Source organism: Silurus meridionalis, chromosome 8, assembly GCF_014805685.1.
Source record: "Silurus meridionalis isolate SWU-2019-XX chromosome 8, ASM1480568v1, whole genome shotgun sequence".
Classification (NCBI taxonomy): Eukaryota; Metazoa; Chordata; class Actinopteri; order Siluriformes; family Siluridae; genus Silurus; species Silurus meridionalis.
In genome coordinates this window covers 4,192,419-4,209,483 of record NC_060891.1, presented here as the reverse complement: position 1 = coordinate 4,209,483, position 17,065 = coordinate 4,192,419, and the positions used below count along the sequence as shown (strand labels likewise).

Below are 17,065 nucleotides of genomic sequence, written 5' to 3'. Positions count from 1 at the left end.
TTAGCATGACATTTAGAGCTCTGTACAGTTTACACTACATAAAACATGACCACACCCCCCAAAAAAAAGAAAAAAGACCGTGGGACATTTTTTTTCACCTCAGACTTTAAACAAACGTGAGTTTAACAAAAAAATCTTAACAGCAGCCATTTCACAGTCGCTGAACGATTCGTTATTGCTTTCCTTCGTTTAGTATGCGGTCATGAACGTGTTCGTGATGAGTGTGGAGGGAGAGAAAGACAGAGAGGAAGACAAAGAGAAAGACAGAGAGGAGGAGAAAGACGGTCAGGAAGACAGACAAAGGGAGACAGAGGGAGAGAAAGACAGAAAGGGAGACCAAGGGAGAAAGGGCAGAGCGGGAGAAGGGAGAGAAAGAAAGACAGACAGAGGGAGAGAAAGACAGAGAGGAGGAGAGAGACAGTCAGGAAGACAGAAGGAGAGAAAGACAGAAAGGGAGACAGAGGGAGAGAAAGACAGTGAAGGAGACAGAAGGCGAGAAAGACAGTGTGAGACAGAAAAAGACACGTGGCTGAGAGGAAACAGAGAGACAAAGAGGTTAAAAAAAACAAAACAGAAAAGACAGAGCGACCAAAAAGAGTGAGACACCGAGAAAATAGAAAGACAGGGAGACAGACAGTGAGAGTGAGAAGGAGACAAAAAAAAAAAGGGAAGCCAGAAAGCGACACAGAGAGAGGGTTATTTTCACTTTATTTCTGTACTTATTTGTTAGTTTGTTCTATAACTCTGTAGCCAAGCCAAGAGAGACAGAGAGAGACAAACGGAGACAGAGACAGACAGAGAGACAAAAAGCACAGCAGCGAATCAACCGAAATGTTTAAAATGTCCAGTTTTAAACAAAATCCCTAAAAATCGAATCGCATCGAATAAGGACAGTGAAGAACGTCGACATTTTACATCATTAACGTGTTCGTCTCACGTCATCCCCTTCTTCATCGAACCACTGTTAGGGCCGTGTTTCCAACAACAACAACAACAAAAAATGCTAAGACAAATAAAAGCACGTCTTCGTTGGAGATTTCAGAAATACAGTGGAAGGTGAGGAAAAAAAAAAATATACTTCTGCAGAAAACTCTAATGCATAGAGCTGGTCTCTGGTCTGATGAGCTGCCTTCAGCTGAACGCTTTACATAAACGCATGCGGTTATCTGCAACAAGCTCCGACAGGATCGTCTTTTCACGGTTCACCGAATGAATAGGGGACGATAAAACGCACCTTCGAGTTTCAGGGGGGAAAAAAAAAATTCCAGTTTTTAGAACAAGACTGGAAATACGAGTAACACTGTTCAATGAAATTCGATTTATTCGTTTATGTCTAATTCTCCTACATTTATTTTTAGGCTAACGGTTTTATATTGTTAATATTGTTCAAAGCCAGTAAGGATGACGTGATCGTGTGTAAAATAGAATTAGGACGCCTCTGTTTACGCTTATCTTCAGTCATGACTGCATGGATTGAGTATGTTTTACTTTGTAATGCTGTTTCTTGGGGAAGAATTCAATAATCTCTAATTCTAGTGCAAAAATGAATGGAGAAAACGATGTTTTCCCTGCCTGTGTCCAATTACAGTAGGTGGGCTATGGATGAAGACGATGAATAATCTTGTACAGCATTAAGATCACTACAGCACTGAGATTAGTTACCCCAGTGCTCTAATTCTGCCCTCTTCATACTATTTTAAAGCTCAATTCATCATCATCATCCAGCATCCTTTTTTTAAACAACAAACTTCATCTGACCTGGCTCTGGATCCCCCCGCCGACCGAATCGAGCTCGACAGCCTTGATCTCCCTTTCTAAATGGTGCCTCCAGCATTTAAAAAAAAAAGAAAGAAAAATACAAAAGGTTTGTAACGCCTAGAATGACACGTTTAGCTGCAGTGCTGAGCTTGTGCAAATCATGGCGCTATTCATCAGCCAGGAAAATTACCTTGAGAACACTGCTGTGGGTTTTTTGGAGGTGACTGGCTGTGTATAGTCTGGGGGTGGGGTGGTGGGGGCGTTTAAATGTCTTGCGGCAACTAGAAAAGACGAACGCAGGAAGTGGAGTCTGGCAGCGGGGTGGAATTTTTGAGAACGTGTCCAAACGTGTCGGATATAAAAATGGTTTTGTATTGGGGGATGGTTAAAAGCACAGCAGAGTCAAACGTGATTTAAGCCGAAGATCACTCCTGCCACACATACACACACACACACACACACACACACCTCTCTTACAAACTTGATGCAATCGAAGGGGAAATTAACTTTTCTCCTATTTTTTTTACTAAAATTGGAAATGTAGCTAAACTTTTTTTAAGTGCAACATACGTCTAGACGAAGCCCGTCTGCGTGAAGGCGATGGAATGCGCTCATGATCGACGGACGCTAAGGGCATGAACTGGGTTCCTCTTGAAGAGGTACGATGATGAAAACTTGTACACACACAGCAAGGCAGGACGGTACTTCAGAAACTGTTAGACAGACAGACGGATAGACGGAGAGTCGGAAAAAACAGATCTTGTGAATCCAGTGAAATCTGGATTGGCTGTGCAGGGACTAGAGGACATTGGACACACAAATGCCATCATTTATTCCGAGTTTGGTTACAAGACGCATGTTTATAACAGCATATCGGTATGTTTAAAAGAAAAGGAAAAAAAAAAAAAGGGAATAATAGTAATCCGGAGCTGAAGAAGACTACAACGAACCTGATCAGTGCTCATTTTTAGAGTACATGCCCTGCCCAATCACAGTAGCTGCTGTAATAATCAGACTCTCTTGGTGTCTGTGTAGAGCTCGGGAATTGTGATATCACTGCAACCCTTTTCAGCAGGAAACGTGCAAAGATGCAGATGGATTGCTTTTTTTTCCTCCACCACCCATTCGTGGTGCCTGAGCGCTGTCCAGTTCCTGCAGCAATGCACCATGGGAGCAAAGTGGTTCCGTCGGTTTCAGCCACATTCCACTTTTTTCTTTATGCCTTGTTCCTGCCTGTGCAAAGCGTGCAAGTGTGTGTGTGTGTGAGTGAGTGTGTACAAGTTCCACTTGCTTCCAACCGATCAAGTTTCTTACATAGATTTATCTACATACTAATGATTGGACCGTGATTCTGTTCCGTTATCCAGCGCTGTTCAAGAAGCAGCTTGTCTTAAAAAAAAAAAAAAAAGGAATAATAATTAAAAATAATAATAAGTCATGCATTTAATGCTGGTTGCCATTTTCGGATGTGCAATTTCATAACCAGTGACAACACGAGGACAAACAGAAGTGAGCAAGAAAAACAAAAAAAGGACACTTTGGCACTTTAAAGGTCGATACGTTGGGCGTAAAAGGTCATTGAAGAGCACGGAACAGGCCTCCGTTTTCTGCTGGATTTGTTGAAGACGTGCAAAGCTGTGCGTTTGCATGATGATCCTGGGTTTGTGCAAGAATGCGCCTAAATTCCTGATCATGAAAACTATTTTTTATCGCTAAAGGCATAGATTCTATAGAGATACGGGATGCTCCTGGATGTAACACGTCCCGAAAGTCAGGTGTCCAGCATCACTTTCCAGAGTAGAGATGATACAGGGATCAGCCCTTCCACTCCAATGGTCCTCCATTTCCCCATTCCTCTCTTCAAGCATGCATCCGGTCTTGGGCACACGAGGGCAGCTGTGGGTGGGGGTGTCCGGGGGAGGGGCAGGTGAGGGGAGGTGTGGGCGGAGCTAGGAAAGTTCAAAGTGCAGCTTGGAGATGTCTTGAGTACTGAGATGCAGAGAAACGCGAGAGCGGCGTCTCACACGGGACCTGTGCAGAACGAATCCAGTCACACAAGAGCATTTAAAATCCAATTGTAAATGTGTCACAATATCACCAGGTTATTAATATCACAAACTTTAACGTGCCCAAAAAGAGCAGGAATGCTTAGGACCTTTAAATTAAGTTAATAGGAAGTGAAGGTGTAGCAGACGAGCGCTTGGTCAGCGTATCCTTACGAAAGCAAACCATAGCAATTCATAAATCATCAAATTAGCGCTTCTCTCTGGCAAGTTCTCCGTCAACATGCATGAAAGCCATTTGCTTACTGGGTATAAAGCTGATAAAAGCGACTATGGCAGCAATGTAGTTGGAAACTTCCCTGTGTAAAAAGATCAACAAACACACACCTCTGTGGAAGATCGACGGAGCACACGTTTAGTTGTCATACTGACGGCCGCTCCAGTGGCGACTCCCATCTCCGATACTGGCCTTGCCTGTCCACGCCCCTCGACCTCTTACCCGCTCGGACGAGCTCACGTCTCCTGCTGACGGTCTCTTCCACGAGGCAGATGACGACTCGCTCTCATCACCAACCTGGACGAACAACCAGACAGCAGATAAGGTTGATTCTACCACCCTTTAAACCCAATAAAATATTGCCTTTGGTAGGAACAGAAATTGGATTGTTTGATGGTATTAACCCCAATACATGTATGTACTTGCCCCTAAACCCCCATAGGAGACACAAATTAAGTCACACCTATTAGTCCATTTACCAAGTCCAAATATGGGCAGGATTGAGGTTAATCCCCTGGAAAATGCTCTGAACAGCTATTTAATAATAAGCCCGCAAGATCCACGGCCCACCCGATCATTTACACAAGGAACCAGTGTGTGCCAGGATCTCCAGTCGTCTGGTGCAGATCTGCAATCATCGCACATAACAGGCCCTGAGGCTGATGCGATGGGAAAGCAGGAGGGGCAGATGGGGCACAGGAAACCGGTTACGACGCGGTGGCTGCCAAATGGGAAGGCGCAACTGGGCAACTTCCCGTCGGACACAGGAAGGACTGGGAGCAGGAAATGACTGAAGCTGGCATTGAAAGAAGGCTGTGCAGTTTGGGTGACAGCCATTTGCCCCTCACCCCACTCCAAACCCAGTGCTGACCTCATTTCAGACCATCACACGTCTCTCCTCCTGAAGCTTATCCCTGGACTAAACCGTGTCTGGATGCGCTTTAGATGTGGCCTTTTTTGTGAACAATCAAAACCAGGAGACAAGAGAACACACAGGGCTGCTTGGAAATACAGACAAGCAATCTACTATCTAATGCAGCTGATCAATCCCGCTAAACACTGATGTCTTTCCCAAATCAAAAAACTATTACAACAATTTCCGTCCAATTTTTTTATTTAGTTATAGCTTTGTTCCGCTGCAAAAAAAAACAGGCAATCTTGTATGAATCTGAATTCATGCAACAATTTTCCCCCCAATAACGATTGATCATTTAAAAGCATAAAAAAAGGACACCTACAATGTCTTGATTATATTTTGACACCAGCAGAGAGACGCTGCTTAAACGCTGGTTCTTCCCGGAACTGTTAACACAAAGTTGGAGGCACACAGTTGTATAGGATGTCTTTAGGATGTGGTAGCATGAAATTTTCCCTTCACTTGAACTAGGAGATTCAAATCCGTTCCACCATCACAATGCACAAAGCTCCATGAAGGTATGTTTAACATAGGCTGGAGCAGAAGCTCTTGAGCAGCATGCTAATGAGTGCTGACTTCAACCCTACTGAACACCTTTGAGGCTTCCTCGCCTCACCATCACCACCACTTGACTTTAACACCCTTGTGACTATTGATCAGCACAATTTTTAAAATCTAGTGAAACATCTTCCTAGAAGTGTGAAAGTTACCTGAAATCCCTAAATTTCACATACTGCTAGAGGTTTGTCTAGTTCATTCGGTTAAATTTCAGTGCAAAAAGATCCAACGATTCATTGGCAATGAGAGGCTCGAACATATTCTTATTTAAGTCCAGGTTAATGTATAATTTTTTACCTAAAAAATTAAAAATAAAAAGGAAGAGCAAAGTCTATTAAACCCAACACGAATTTTTCAAGCGTGATAAATAACACAAATGTCTTGCTCCATTTAGTTTAAACTGAACACTGCTGCTCTACAATTACCCTGTATCCGAACAAGCATACCATTCTGGCAGGCTGTATTTTCTCCATAAGCTTCAACGGGAGCACAAAGCCGGATCTGTAGTTCCCCTTGGAATTTTTTTTCTACATTTTTCACTCCCACCCCCCTTCTTTTCTTTTTTTTTTTTTTTTTTTTTTTTAACCCTCTGCCTTTTTTTCCTGCTTCGCCTTGTCATGGTGCCAGAACATCTGTAATGTGGCAGTGGTTCTATTTCAGCTATGTTGTAAGAGGAATATCGAGTGTAGTCAGCATGTACGGTATTTTAAGAAATGCATGCAAAATCTGTAAACTAGTGTATAGACAAAAAGTTTGTGCACACCAGGGCAAGATTGGTATGTTCTTTTTGAATATTCATTACACATTTAGCTCCCATTTGCATCTTTCAATACCCTTCGCTCTTCTGGGAAGATGTTCCACTAGATTTGTTTGGAGTTTACTTGCGCTCATCAGCCACAAGGGCATTAGTAAAGTCAGGCAGGTTGAGGAGGCCTACAGTGCAGTCAGTGTTCCAATTTACCCAATGTTCAATAGGGTTATGGTTAGAGTTCTATAGCAGGCCACTCAAGATTTTCCAATCCAAACCATGTAAACCATATCTTCATGATATATACCTTCATATGATTAATTTAAGTGGATAATTGGTTATTTGCTAAGAGGGATTAAAAATGTTTTTTCTACTTCATTTAGGTATGAAAAAAAGCAAGTAATGTAGTCAAATATTAAACTAAGAGCAAGTGTATATACATTCAGTGTTTCAGCCTGTGGCTCAACTTGAACCCTACTGAACACCTTTAGGATGAATTGGAACACTAACTTCACCCAGGCTTCCTCATCTCACCGACATCAGAACCTGACTTTATTAACACCCTTGTAGAATGGGCCCAAAAAGTGCACTCAAATCAGGTGGAACATCTTTCCAGAAGAGTGAAGGTTATTTTAACAGGAAAATGGGACGAAATGTGAAATGACATGAATCCTATGATCTGTTGTCCACAATCTTTTGTCCAAATAGTGATTATAAAGTATCTCACAAAAGTGAGTACAACCCCTCATCATCTATATCTTCTCAAATGACAATACTATAGGAATTAAACATATATATAATGTAATTTATATACAATAAATTTGATAGTAGCTGATGTGCAGCTCAGCTTGTATAGCAGTACAGATTGACCGTTCTCTGAAAAAATCTCAACATACAGCCAACATTGTCAAATTTGCTGTCAACAAAAGTAAGTGCACACTAATTGAACAAAACTGTGTCCAAAATGACAACATTTGGTGGGAGCACCATTGTTATCCAGTCCTGTCTTAATCCTCCTGGGCATGGAATTCACCAGAGCTGCACAGGTTGTTGCTGGGATCCTCTTCCACTCCTCCATAATGACATCACCAGTACCAGCAGCACTCATGCAGCCCCAGAACATGATGCTACCACCACCACCATGCATGGCTGTAGGCAAGACTCAAATGTCCTGGTACTTCTGACCAGGGCGCCACACATCATCTTGGCTGAACAAGTTTATCTTAGTCTCATCAGACCACAGGACATGGTTCCAAGAATTTGTGCTCTTGGACAGGTTGTCTCCAGCAAACTGTTTGGGGGTTTTCTTGTAACCCAGTTTCAGAAGAGTCTACTTCTGGGATGATGGCCATGCAAACTGACTTGCTGCAGTGTGTGGCGTACGGTCTGAGCACTGACAAACCGACCATCCGCTTCTGCAACCTCTAAAGAAATGCTGCAGCACTCATGAGTCTGTATTTTGAAGCAGCTTCTGCACCTGACACACAGCACGAGGACTCGACTTCTTTTATTGACCCTTGCGAGACCTGTTCCGAGTGTAACCTGTCTAGGAAAACCTCTGTACTGTAACTCAGTTTCAGGGTGTTACAGATCTAATTATAGCCTCGGCCATCTTTGTGGTGAGCAAAAATTCTAATTCTGAAATCATCAGAGAGTCCTTATCATAAGGTGCCATGGTGAAAAATCCAGTGGTCAGTATGAGAGAATTGTACTCAAAGCACCAAGTTTTAACTGCTCTAATACAAGAAACACAAATTTGTATAGTCCTGTCAAGCAGACAAAAACAAGAACTTGATTAATAGAACATGTGGCTTTGCATGGTTAAGCGACATACAGCTGATAATAAGGGTGTACTTACTTATGTTTCTAGTTATTTAGAAAATCATGGCTGTATGTTGGTATTTTAAGAGGACAGTAAATCTATACTGCTATACGAGCTGCACATTGACTACAAGATATATCCAAGTTTCATTTTAATAGTATGGTCCTTGAGAAGATATACTAAAATGGTTGAAGCAGGTCTTTGAAGCTAGAAAAAAAAAAAAAAAAAAAACACAGGCCATGAAAAAACACCATCTCTAGGGGAATCAAATCCCCATAAAGCCTGGTTTACTAGATGAAACCCCCTAAACTATTTACAGTCTGAGCCCAAGCACTCTTAGGCTTTTAGAAAAAATAATAATCATAAAAGATACTTACAGGAGGTTCTTTCCGCATTCTCGGTTGCAGCTGCTGGGCACAGACAGGCTCATGAGGGATGACCCTTTGAAGACTGCTGTCAACTGGGGACACGCTCTTGCTCTTGCGTGCCAACTCTAGAGAATCTTTACCGGTATTTCCACTGCTGATCCTACGCATGTATCTCTCTGCTGGAGTGGGCTTTCCACCTCGCGTGATGACATTAGGAGACGTCAAATTCTCCTCTGTGTCCAGTATAGCAGTAGCTCTGTATGCCCTCCATGTTGTACTGGGTTCCATATCATCCTCAAAACCATCGTGTCTTAGTCCCTGACCAAGTTGGTCCACAGATACTGCCCCTCGAGTCCTCCATGCACTTCGGACAGTCACGTTTTTCATCTCTGGCGCATTATCGCCCTGGGAGGTACAGTGGTCATTGTTGTGGCTTCTCCGGCTAGCAAGAGTAGTTGTAGTAGAAATGCTCTCAAAGCTGTTGTTCATCTCTGAGCCCATTTCTGGGGACTGAAAGTTCAAACTGCTCCGAGACAGAACCGCTGTTTCTATATGGGCTGTCTCGAGGACATCAGGAAGATCCGAATTGTCATTATCGTCCTCGCCCGACCTTAGAGTGAGCTCGCTCTTGGGAATAGATATTTCGTACGGGATGGTGATGCTGCCTCGAAGTTCAGGGTTCGGCCCGATGACAATGTTGCTGGTAGTAGTGTGCCGTTCCTTGGATGCAGGCTCACTCGAAACACTACTGCTCCGACTGCTGGTTCGGGAAGAGCTGGGGTCATTGGGATAGAAAGTGATGCTGCTGGTCATCTTGTTCGGCTTGGTGGCTATTTTCGGTTTTTCGTTGCCATGCGTCGACTCCATGCCTCCTCCAGACATCATTTCCTTTCTGTCGTACTCTATGATGGCTGGCTTGATGAGTACCTTCGAGCACAGAGCCTCCCGCGGACTGCACACACGCTGGATTTCAATTCCAGAGGATGTTTGAAAAGGTTCACCTTCCGTCATTAGGGCTTTGTACTGCTCCTCATCATAAGAGCTCCTTGTCGATGAGCCACCCGAATGGGACTCCTGCAATCGTGAGTACCTTGAATACCTAGAATCTGTTGTTCTGCCACTTGCTAAGGATATTCCAGATGCAGGGCTTTCTTGCTCACCTGCCGAGCGCTTCGATCCGACAGATTCCGTTTCAGAGGCTACTGAGTGACCTTCAGATCCGTGATCAGTTGGTGTTACGTGGGATCTGTATGCAGTGTATGAGCCATTTGCTTGGGAAAGGCTTAACATTGTAGTTACCTCCTGTGGACAGGAAGTTTCAGTTTCAGTTAATCTGTCTTTTTCGAGGGAAGACACAACTCTACTTGCTTTCTTGCTGTCGGTGTTACATGACTTAACTGACACCTTGCCAGGTTTTTGGTCACTGGCAGCAGGAGGGTAACGGCTAAGCACAGAATATTTTTTATCACTCAGTGCAATGGAGGCGGACTGAATGGCACTTCCATGTTTCTCCTCAACGCTGTTGCCGTCTTTTAGCCCGCTGTCGGCAGTATGAGAGGATCCGGTTCTCAGCACCGTTTTCTTGGGCCTATGGGCGGGACTTAGGGCCCTCCTTGTTGGGGATTTCTCTGCTGATTGGCTGAGATCTTTACTCTTAGGTTTCATTTGCTGTGGGGAATTGTCTCTTTTTTTATACTTCGTGTTGACCTCAGTGGCAGCCAAAATCTTTCCCTTCTTCTCTTGCCTAAAGCCTCCACGTACATTGATTTCCTCATTTTCAGCTTTGCCATTCTCAAGAACGTTTGTTGTACTGGAACCAACCAGGTTTCCATTACTTCTATTACTGTTCAAAAGCTGAAACTTTAGCTGCTCCAACTGGTCACTCAGCACTTGGTTGCGACTCTTTTCTTGCTGAAATTTTTCTTCGAGTTCAGCATTCTTCAATGCTGTGTTCTTTAGGTCCTCTTGTACCATCTCCAGCTGCTTTAGATGGCTCTTTAGACTCTCTACTTCTTGTGTAAGGTCTTTGATTTTGTTGTCTTCCTCATTTTTCTCATTCTCTGATTTGTTTCTCAAGCCAAGATCCTGCGAGAGTTTCTTTTTACGTGCCAGTTTGCTGCCAAGGCCTGCTGAGAGGTCTGCATCATCGATAATAAAGTCATGGGACTCATTGAAGCTGTGGTCAAACGAACCAACCTTGCTCTTCTCAAGCTTTTCGGTTAATTTTAGAATGGTTTTCTCATCCTCTCTCTGTTTTTCTAGGAGCTTTTTACGCTCCACGATGAATGTCTGAGTGAGGCTTTTTAGTTTCTCCATCTCTGAGGTTAAGGCCTGCTCCGCCCGGCTCAGAGCTGCCTCAGAGGAATCCACTTCTTTTACTTTGGCCTTTAGGGCCTCGAGCTCAGCTGAGAGCTTCTTGGTAAGATTTTTTTCCTCGTTAAGGCTCAGGCAAAGTTGTGTGCAGTCTGATTTGCTCTTCCCAAATGCATCCTCTAGCTTTTCCAGTTCAGTCATTCTGAGTTGAAGATGCTCGATCTCTGCTTTAAGATCCCTAGTCAGATTATCTTCTTCTTCTAGTTTCTCCTTTATCGATCTGCAAAGATCTTCCGCTTTCCTCACCTCCTCATCCTTCCCCTCAATCTTAAGAACTCTTTTTCGAAGTGCTTCAATGTCACCAAGCAAGGAGGAGTTACTTCCTTCGGCTTGTATGATTTTGTCTTGGAGGTCCAGAAGCTCATCCTCAGCCTTTTGGAGCTTACTCGTAGCCTCCTCGAGCTCATCCAAACGGCGTCCCAGACTTTGAAGTTTGTGCCTGAGATGGCGGTTGGTTGTGTCTTTGAACTCCGTCATACTGATATATGATACTACACTACTGAAAGATTGATATGCTGCCTTGTGGAAAGGTACACATTTGTGTATTCAAGTCTTATTTCTCCAGAAGGCCTACAGAGAAACGACAGGAATTCAGTGCCTTCGAACTCTAAGGAGTGCAGACTTTAGTGCTGCTTGATATTCCGGTTGTTCCAACTTCACTGCTTTTTGATCCTTGCAAGTGTGCTGCCTGCAAGACAAAAAAGAACATTTTTTTAGTTAAAGCATATGGTTCATACAAAATCCAGGTGGAATCAGGAATCAGGCCACAAACCAAAGGCATCAAATTTGACAAGCACTCAAAAAATATAACAAAAGTTAACGGACGGTAAAATGTTTACGTTTTTCGACCACCTGTGCACCAGGTCACTGAGCTCTCCTCACACGTGAGTTTCTAGCTGAAAACAACATGATATCACCTCTGCGCCCACTCTTCTTGCTAGACTTGGCTTCTGCAGACTTTGTTGTCAAAGATTTTGACACCAGTTAAGAGATCCGACGCGAATAGCAGAGGGAGCTTGAAACGCTTTAAAAAGAAGACTTCCAGGACCCATTCCAGAAGTGGCAGGAACACTGGGTGCGCTGTATTGTTGCGCATGGGGACTATTTTGAAGGTGACTGTGTGTAAATGTAAATAAATAAAGTACTTTCTTGTAAACAGAGCCAGTCTCTAAACTTTCTGATACCACCTCGTATTGACTGGCGCTTTCCTTATGTAGTTATATCTACTAGGTTACATTCAGGTTCACACCTGAAGAACAATCGAATGCAATACTGTTATATTTGCACCGGGTGAGGCAAAACTTCTTCCCCATCATTTAAAAGGTCCATAGGTCCTTATTTAGCACACCATCATCTACAGCAGTATTCACAGCAGTTGGCAGATGCCCTTATCCAGAGTTTTATACAAACTAAGGGTTAAGGGCCCAGCAGTGGCAGCTTAGTGGAGCTGGGATTTGAACCCATGACCATCCGATCTAGAGTCCAGTGATCAGAAACCGAGACCTTCCGATCTAGATTCCAGTGATCGGAACCCGAGACCTTCCGATCTACAGTCCAGTGATCGGAACCCGAAACCTTCCTATCTAGAGTCCAGTGATCGGAAACCGAGACCTTCCGATCCTGAGTCCAGTGCCTTAACCACTGAACTACAATCTCCGCAAATATCTTACTTACATGAGGTTTGGTTACCATAACATTTCACATTAACAGCATTTCGCAGACGCTCTTATCCAGAGAGACTTGCAATAATCCCCTTAATACATGATTAAGGGCCTTCCTCAAGGGTCCAGCAGTGACTGGTTGATTTGTACTCACGACCTTCCGATCAGCAGTCCATCATCTTTACCACTGAGCTACCAACTCTTGGTAGTATTAGTCATCACCCTTAGAAACTGTTATGTTTAAACCATTATAACAATAATACATTCACACATTTCAATGTAATTCGAAGAAATGTTTGAATGTTTCCATAAAAATCTTAAGTAGTGAAACCTAACAGAAGAGATGAAATAGTTTGCGAGGCAGATCCATGCTGCGATGGATCTGCCTCGCAAACTATTTCATCTCTTCTGTTAGATTTCACTACTTCAGCTTTTTGAATCCCAAGGGTCCGTAAGAAAAGAGGAAGTGCTCACAGAGGCCCGGAGCTAACCCTGCTCAATGCCTGCAATAAAACAGCATTGATTCTTCCTCCTGCATTTTCACCGACATCAGCACATCTCAATGATACTGCCCCACCACCCCCTTCACAGCTGCTATTGCAGCAAGCACTGGTCAAGTTTGCGGCTTTCGTTAGCACCATTCCCCCTGCATGAGCAGAATAAGAATATCACTGAAACCAACACGTGGACATGGAAACACATCGCTATACATAGAGCGCTGGAAATAATGTTACATAAGCACTGTACGGATATGAAACCGAAGATGCTGAGGCTCCTGGGGTCTTTTAGAGGTTACAGAGGGTGAGCCACGTTCAGTAACCAGAGAGGTGAATATACAGTTTGGCACGATGTGTAATTCTAATCTGTCTTTCGTTCATGGGCCAATGGGACAATTGGTAATAAGAATCTTGGACAAATGCACAGACATACAAAATGCTATGAAAATGGGTTTGAGTTCCTGACCATTACAGTGCAGGCAACATCTCTGTATGTCCAACACAGAGAGGGTTATTAAAAAGACAAACTTGCATTTTTTTTATAGCGTCAAACGAGGCTCTCGGACAGACACACAACCCGCCACACACATATATCCTATCGTGAGAGAGGAAACTGTCGACCCAGTGGGTCTGAAAGCATTACTGAAACTCCAGAGAAAGCGGGTATTGGTCTCACACAGTTAGTCAAGCATTCTAAAGTGACGTGCAACACACACACACACACACACACACACACACACACACACACACACACACACACACACACACACACACACAAGCAAGCCATCAGAGTGCCTGCCTGTATTTAAGCTCTTCATTAGGCAGGAATGAAGGACGAAATGGACAATTTGCACACATGGCTGCTCGTTCACAATGAGCAGTTACATACCCTCAATGCTTTCTTAAACACACACACACACACACACACACACACACACACACACACACACACACACACGCTCCTCCTCTTGCAATCTGTTCACCAGCATCAGAAAATTCTGCAGTCAGGCTTGTAGAATCATTTGCAAAGTAATGATTGACGAAACAAGGATTAATGCATGAATTTAGGATGTGGATGCCAAATTCTGATCCTAAAATCTGTGTGTTGCAGCAGAAATCAGGATTCATCAGACCTTGGGTGAGTCCGTCTCCACTGTAGGAACTTCCTGGTCTTGGCTGACAGATGTGGAATCTGACACGAGCTCTTCTGGCTCATCCGCCTCAATGTTGTGCGTTCTGAGTGACTTGCTGAGCTTCTGTCAGCTCGATCCGATCCATGCTCCGTTAATCTTTTTTTTTTCTGCAGAATTGCTGCTCCCTGGACGAGTTTTCTTTCTTGCACCATTCCGAATAAACTCTTCAGACTCTCGTACATGAAAATCCCAGGAGATTAGCAGTTACAAAAATACTCAAACCAACCCGTCTGGCACAGAAATCCTGCCACAGTTAAAATCACAGAGAACGCACTTTTTTTTTTTCATGGTTGATGTGAACATTACCCTGAAACTGCACGCTTTCACGCACCGCACATCTGCCGTTCAGCTCGCAGCTTTAAAAATTTGCAAGACTGACTAGGTGCAGAAGCATTCCTAATAAAGTGTTTAAAAAGCATGCTTTAGTAGCTCGGCTTCGTCACGGTCAAGGACATCTCACCTCCAAAGAATTTTAAGTGAACAAAATAAGCAAGTCCTATAAATAAAAGCTTTTGATCCCAGGATTAGGTTTACACAAGTTATATTTAAAAGCCCCCACAGACATATAAAATTTTGTTTTGCAGAGTGAAAAAGAAAAGAGAAGAACAAGGACTGAAGGGACTCAAGAGAAAGGAAGCGAACACTTGTTGTATGGATTGCAGAACATCATTGAGGTAATAATGGATAAGTGAAGAAATTTTTTTTAATTTTTTTCCCTTGCTTCATTCCTAGGTTTTTTCCACTCTCTCGGCAAAAAAGTTCCAATCAGAAACCGTATCATTACGGCGTTACCACATTCATCCTGGCTCTGGCATTCTGAACATTCTGTCCCCTCAGAACAGAGGAACACACACACACACACACACACACACACACACACACACACACACACACACACACACACACTTTCTTTTGTGCTCGAGATCAGTTTGGACATGCATTATTAGGGCTCTGTTATCCATAAATGCAAAGTTTCAAGCTAAATTTATACATGCTGGTTCCTGATCGGATGCATCCAATTAGGACGCAGCCAATCATTATGCGCCCTGTTAGCAAGCCTCCAATCAGGAAGCGGTCTGTTAAATCCATATATGCTGGATGCGGCCAATTAAAAACCAATCAGGACGCAGCTAATCGGTATGTGCCCTGTTAGCAAGCCTCCAATCAGGAAGCGGCCTGTTAAATCCATATGTGCTGGATGTGGCTAATCAAGAACCAATCAGGACGCAGCCAATCGGTATGCGCCCTGTTAGCAAGCCTCCAATCAGGAAGTGGTCTGTTAAATCTATATACGCTGTATGCGGCCAATCGAGAACCAATCAGGATGCGCCCAGTCAGAAAGCAACCAATCAGGAAGCAATCAGTTACAACCTACACATCCTCAGTGGTGAAACAGAAAGGCTGTAAACCCCGAATGAATGAGAGAAAGAGAGAGAGAGTTTCTCAGAGTCCTGGCAGAAAACTCGATGCTTAAGTTGCAATTTTCTTCCCCATTTTTTCCAAGAAACACAAAACCACCCCGGGCACATCAGAAGCTCTCGGTTCAAATTAGCGGTCGACAAGAAATCCAGCACTGATATTTCCGTTTGCATCGTCTTTGACCAATAAAGATGCCGATATTGGTTAAAAAAAAAAAAAAAAAAAAAGACAACCATGAATTTAGAAAATTAAGTACTGCGGAAGGATTGATTTTTAATTATACATAATTAAATTAATTATAAATGATAATAGATTTTTCCATGAAGACGTTGCTGTTCTGCATGAGTAACTATTCACTTAAAATAGAATAGAATATACATATAATATCATATATAAAAATCATACAACTACATGCTGAAAACACAACTGAAAGGTTTGTCTTAAGATGCTACATTTCAGGGTTGCCAGGTGTCAGTAAAACCTGCATGAAATTGTTCAGAATGTTGTAAACTGGCGAGTTAAATTTTCATGATTTTTCAGATTGGTCCAGAATCGGCAGATTTTCCCAGTAGCGCAAGTCATGTTTCGCTCATGCTACATGTTCTGAATGTTCATATTAGAGGTTCTAAACCTTTTCTGTCATATCTATCAGAATATTGTTAAATAACAGAATACCAAATCTATTGTTGCATTAGCTATTGCTCAGCTAGTTACAAAGACAAGCAATAGTTTAGAATGTCTTGGGATGTGGTCGCATTACATTTTACCCAAATCTGTTCCAGCATGACAAAGTTCCTGTGTACAAAGCCAGCTCTATGAACATCTGCTTTAAATTGGTTGGAGTGTTAGATCTTGAGTAGCCTGCTTTGACCTCCACACCTTTTGGATGAAACCTTTGGAACATCAGTAAATCAGTACCTAAATTGCATTTGAGCTGAATGAGCACAAATCTCCACAGCCACACACAAATCTAGTGGAACATCTTCCTGGTAGATTGGAGATTATTATAAGAGTATCCATTTATGGCATTTGGTAGACACTCTTATCCAGAGTGGCTTGATCAAATGCCATAAAAAACACCACCAAGCTGCCGTTGGGATTTGAACTCGTGACCTTATTATCAGAAGTCCAACATCTTAACCACTAAACTCCCACCTTCTCAACTAACTAACTAACTTGCAATTTGTTGGAACAAATTTCACAATTGAACATGTGCCTGTTTCTGTATCCCGCCCCAGTGCTACACAAATGCAGGTGTCTTACTCTTGTAGCAACACGCTGTTCTTTTTGGAATGGTGTGCATTAGTAATGACAAACCTGTAAACTTTGGGAGGTGCAGTGTTTTTTGAGGCATGAATGTGCAAGTGTGTCTGTGCGAGCGTGTGTGTGTGTGTGTGTATTTGCTTTTAAATGAGGTAAAGTTTTACAGATGATCTCATTGCCAAGCAGACACATGACCACATGGGCAGGAA

At 43.0% G+C, this 17,065-nt stretch overlaps 1 protein-coding gene and 1 long non-coding RNA gene across 5 annotated transcripts in view; both read right to left on the bottom strand.

Moving 5' to 3' along the window:
• Positions 1–691: 691 nt before the first annotated feature.
• LOC124389939 lies at positions 692–15,080 on the bottom strand. 3 transcript variants are annotated; one of them, XR_006926664.1, is made up of 2 exons: positions 15,049–15,080; positions 692–2,226 (listed from the first exon to the last, which is right to left on the bottom strand). It is a non-coding gene; the product is annotated as an uncharacterized LOC124389939 (long non-coding RNA). The 3 variants fall into 3 exon arrangements; XR_006926665.1 differs by having other exon boundaries at positions 15,063–15,080; XR_006926666.1 differs by having other exon boundaries at positions 15,067–15,080.
• The window catches only part of luzp1 (leucine zipper protein 1), a 43,614-nt gene continuing 29,115 nt past the window's right edge, over positions 2,567–17,065 (bottom strand). For both annotated transcript variants that reach the window (XM_046855542.1, XM_046855543.1), the window contains 3 exons: positions 8,460–11,511; positions 4,149–4,335; positions 2,567–3,789 (listed from right to left, as the gene is read on the bottom strand). In XM_046855542.1, the coding sequence (XP_046711498.1) occupies positions 4,177–4,335; positions 8,460–11,300 (3,000 nt within the window). In that variant the 5' untranslated portion in view covers positions 11,301–11,511 and the 3' untranslated portion in view covers positions 2,567–3,789; positions 4,149–4,176. The remainder of the gene's footprint in view (positions 3,790–4,148; positions 4,336–8,459; positions 11,512–17,065) is intronic.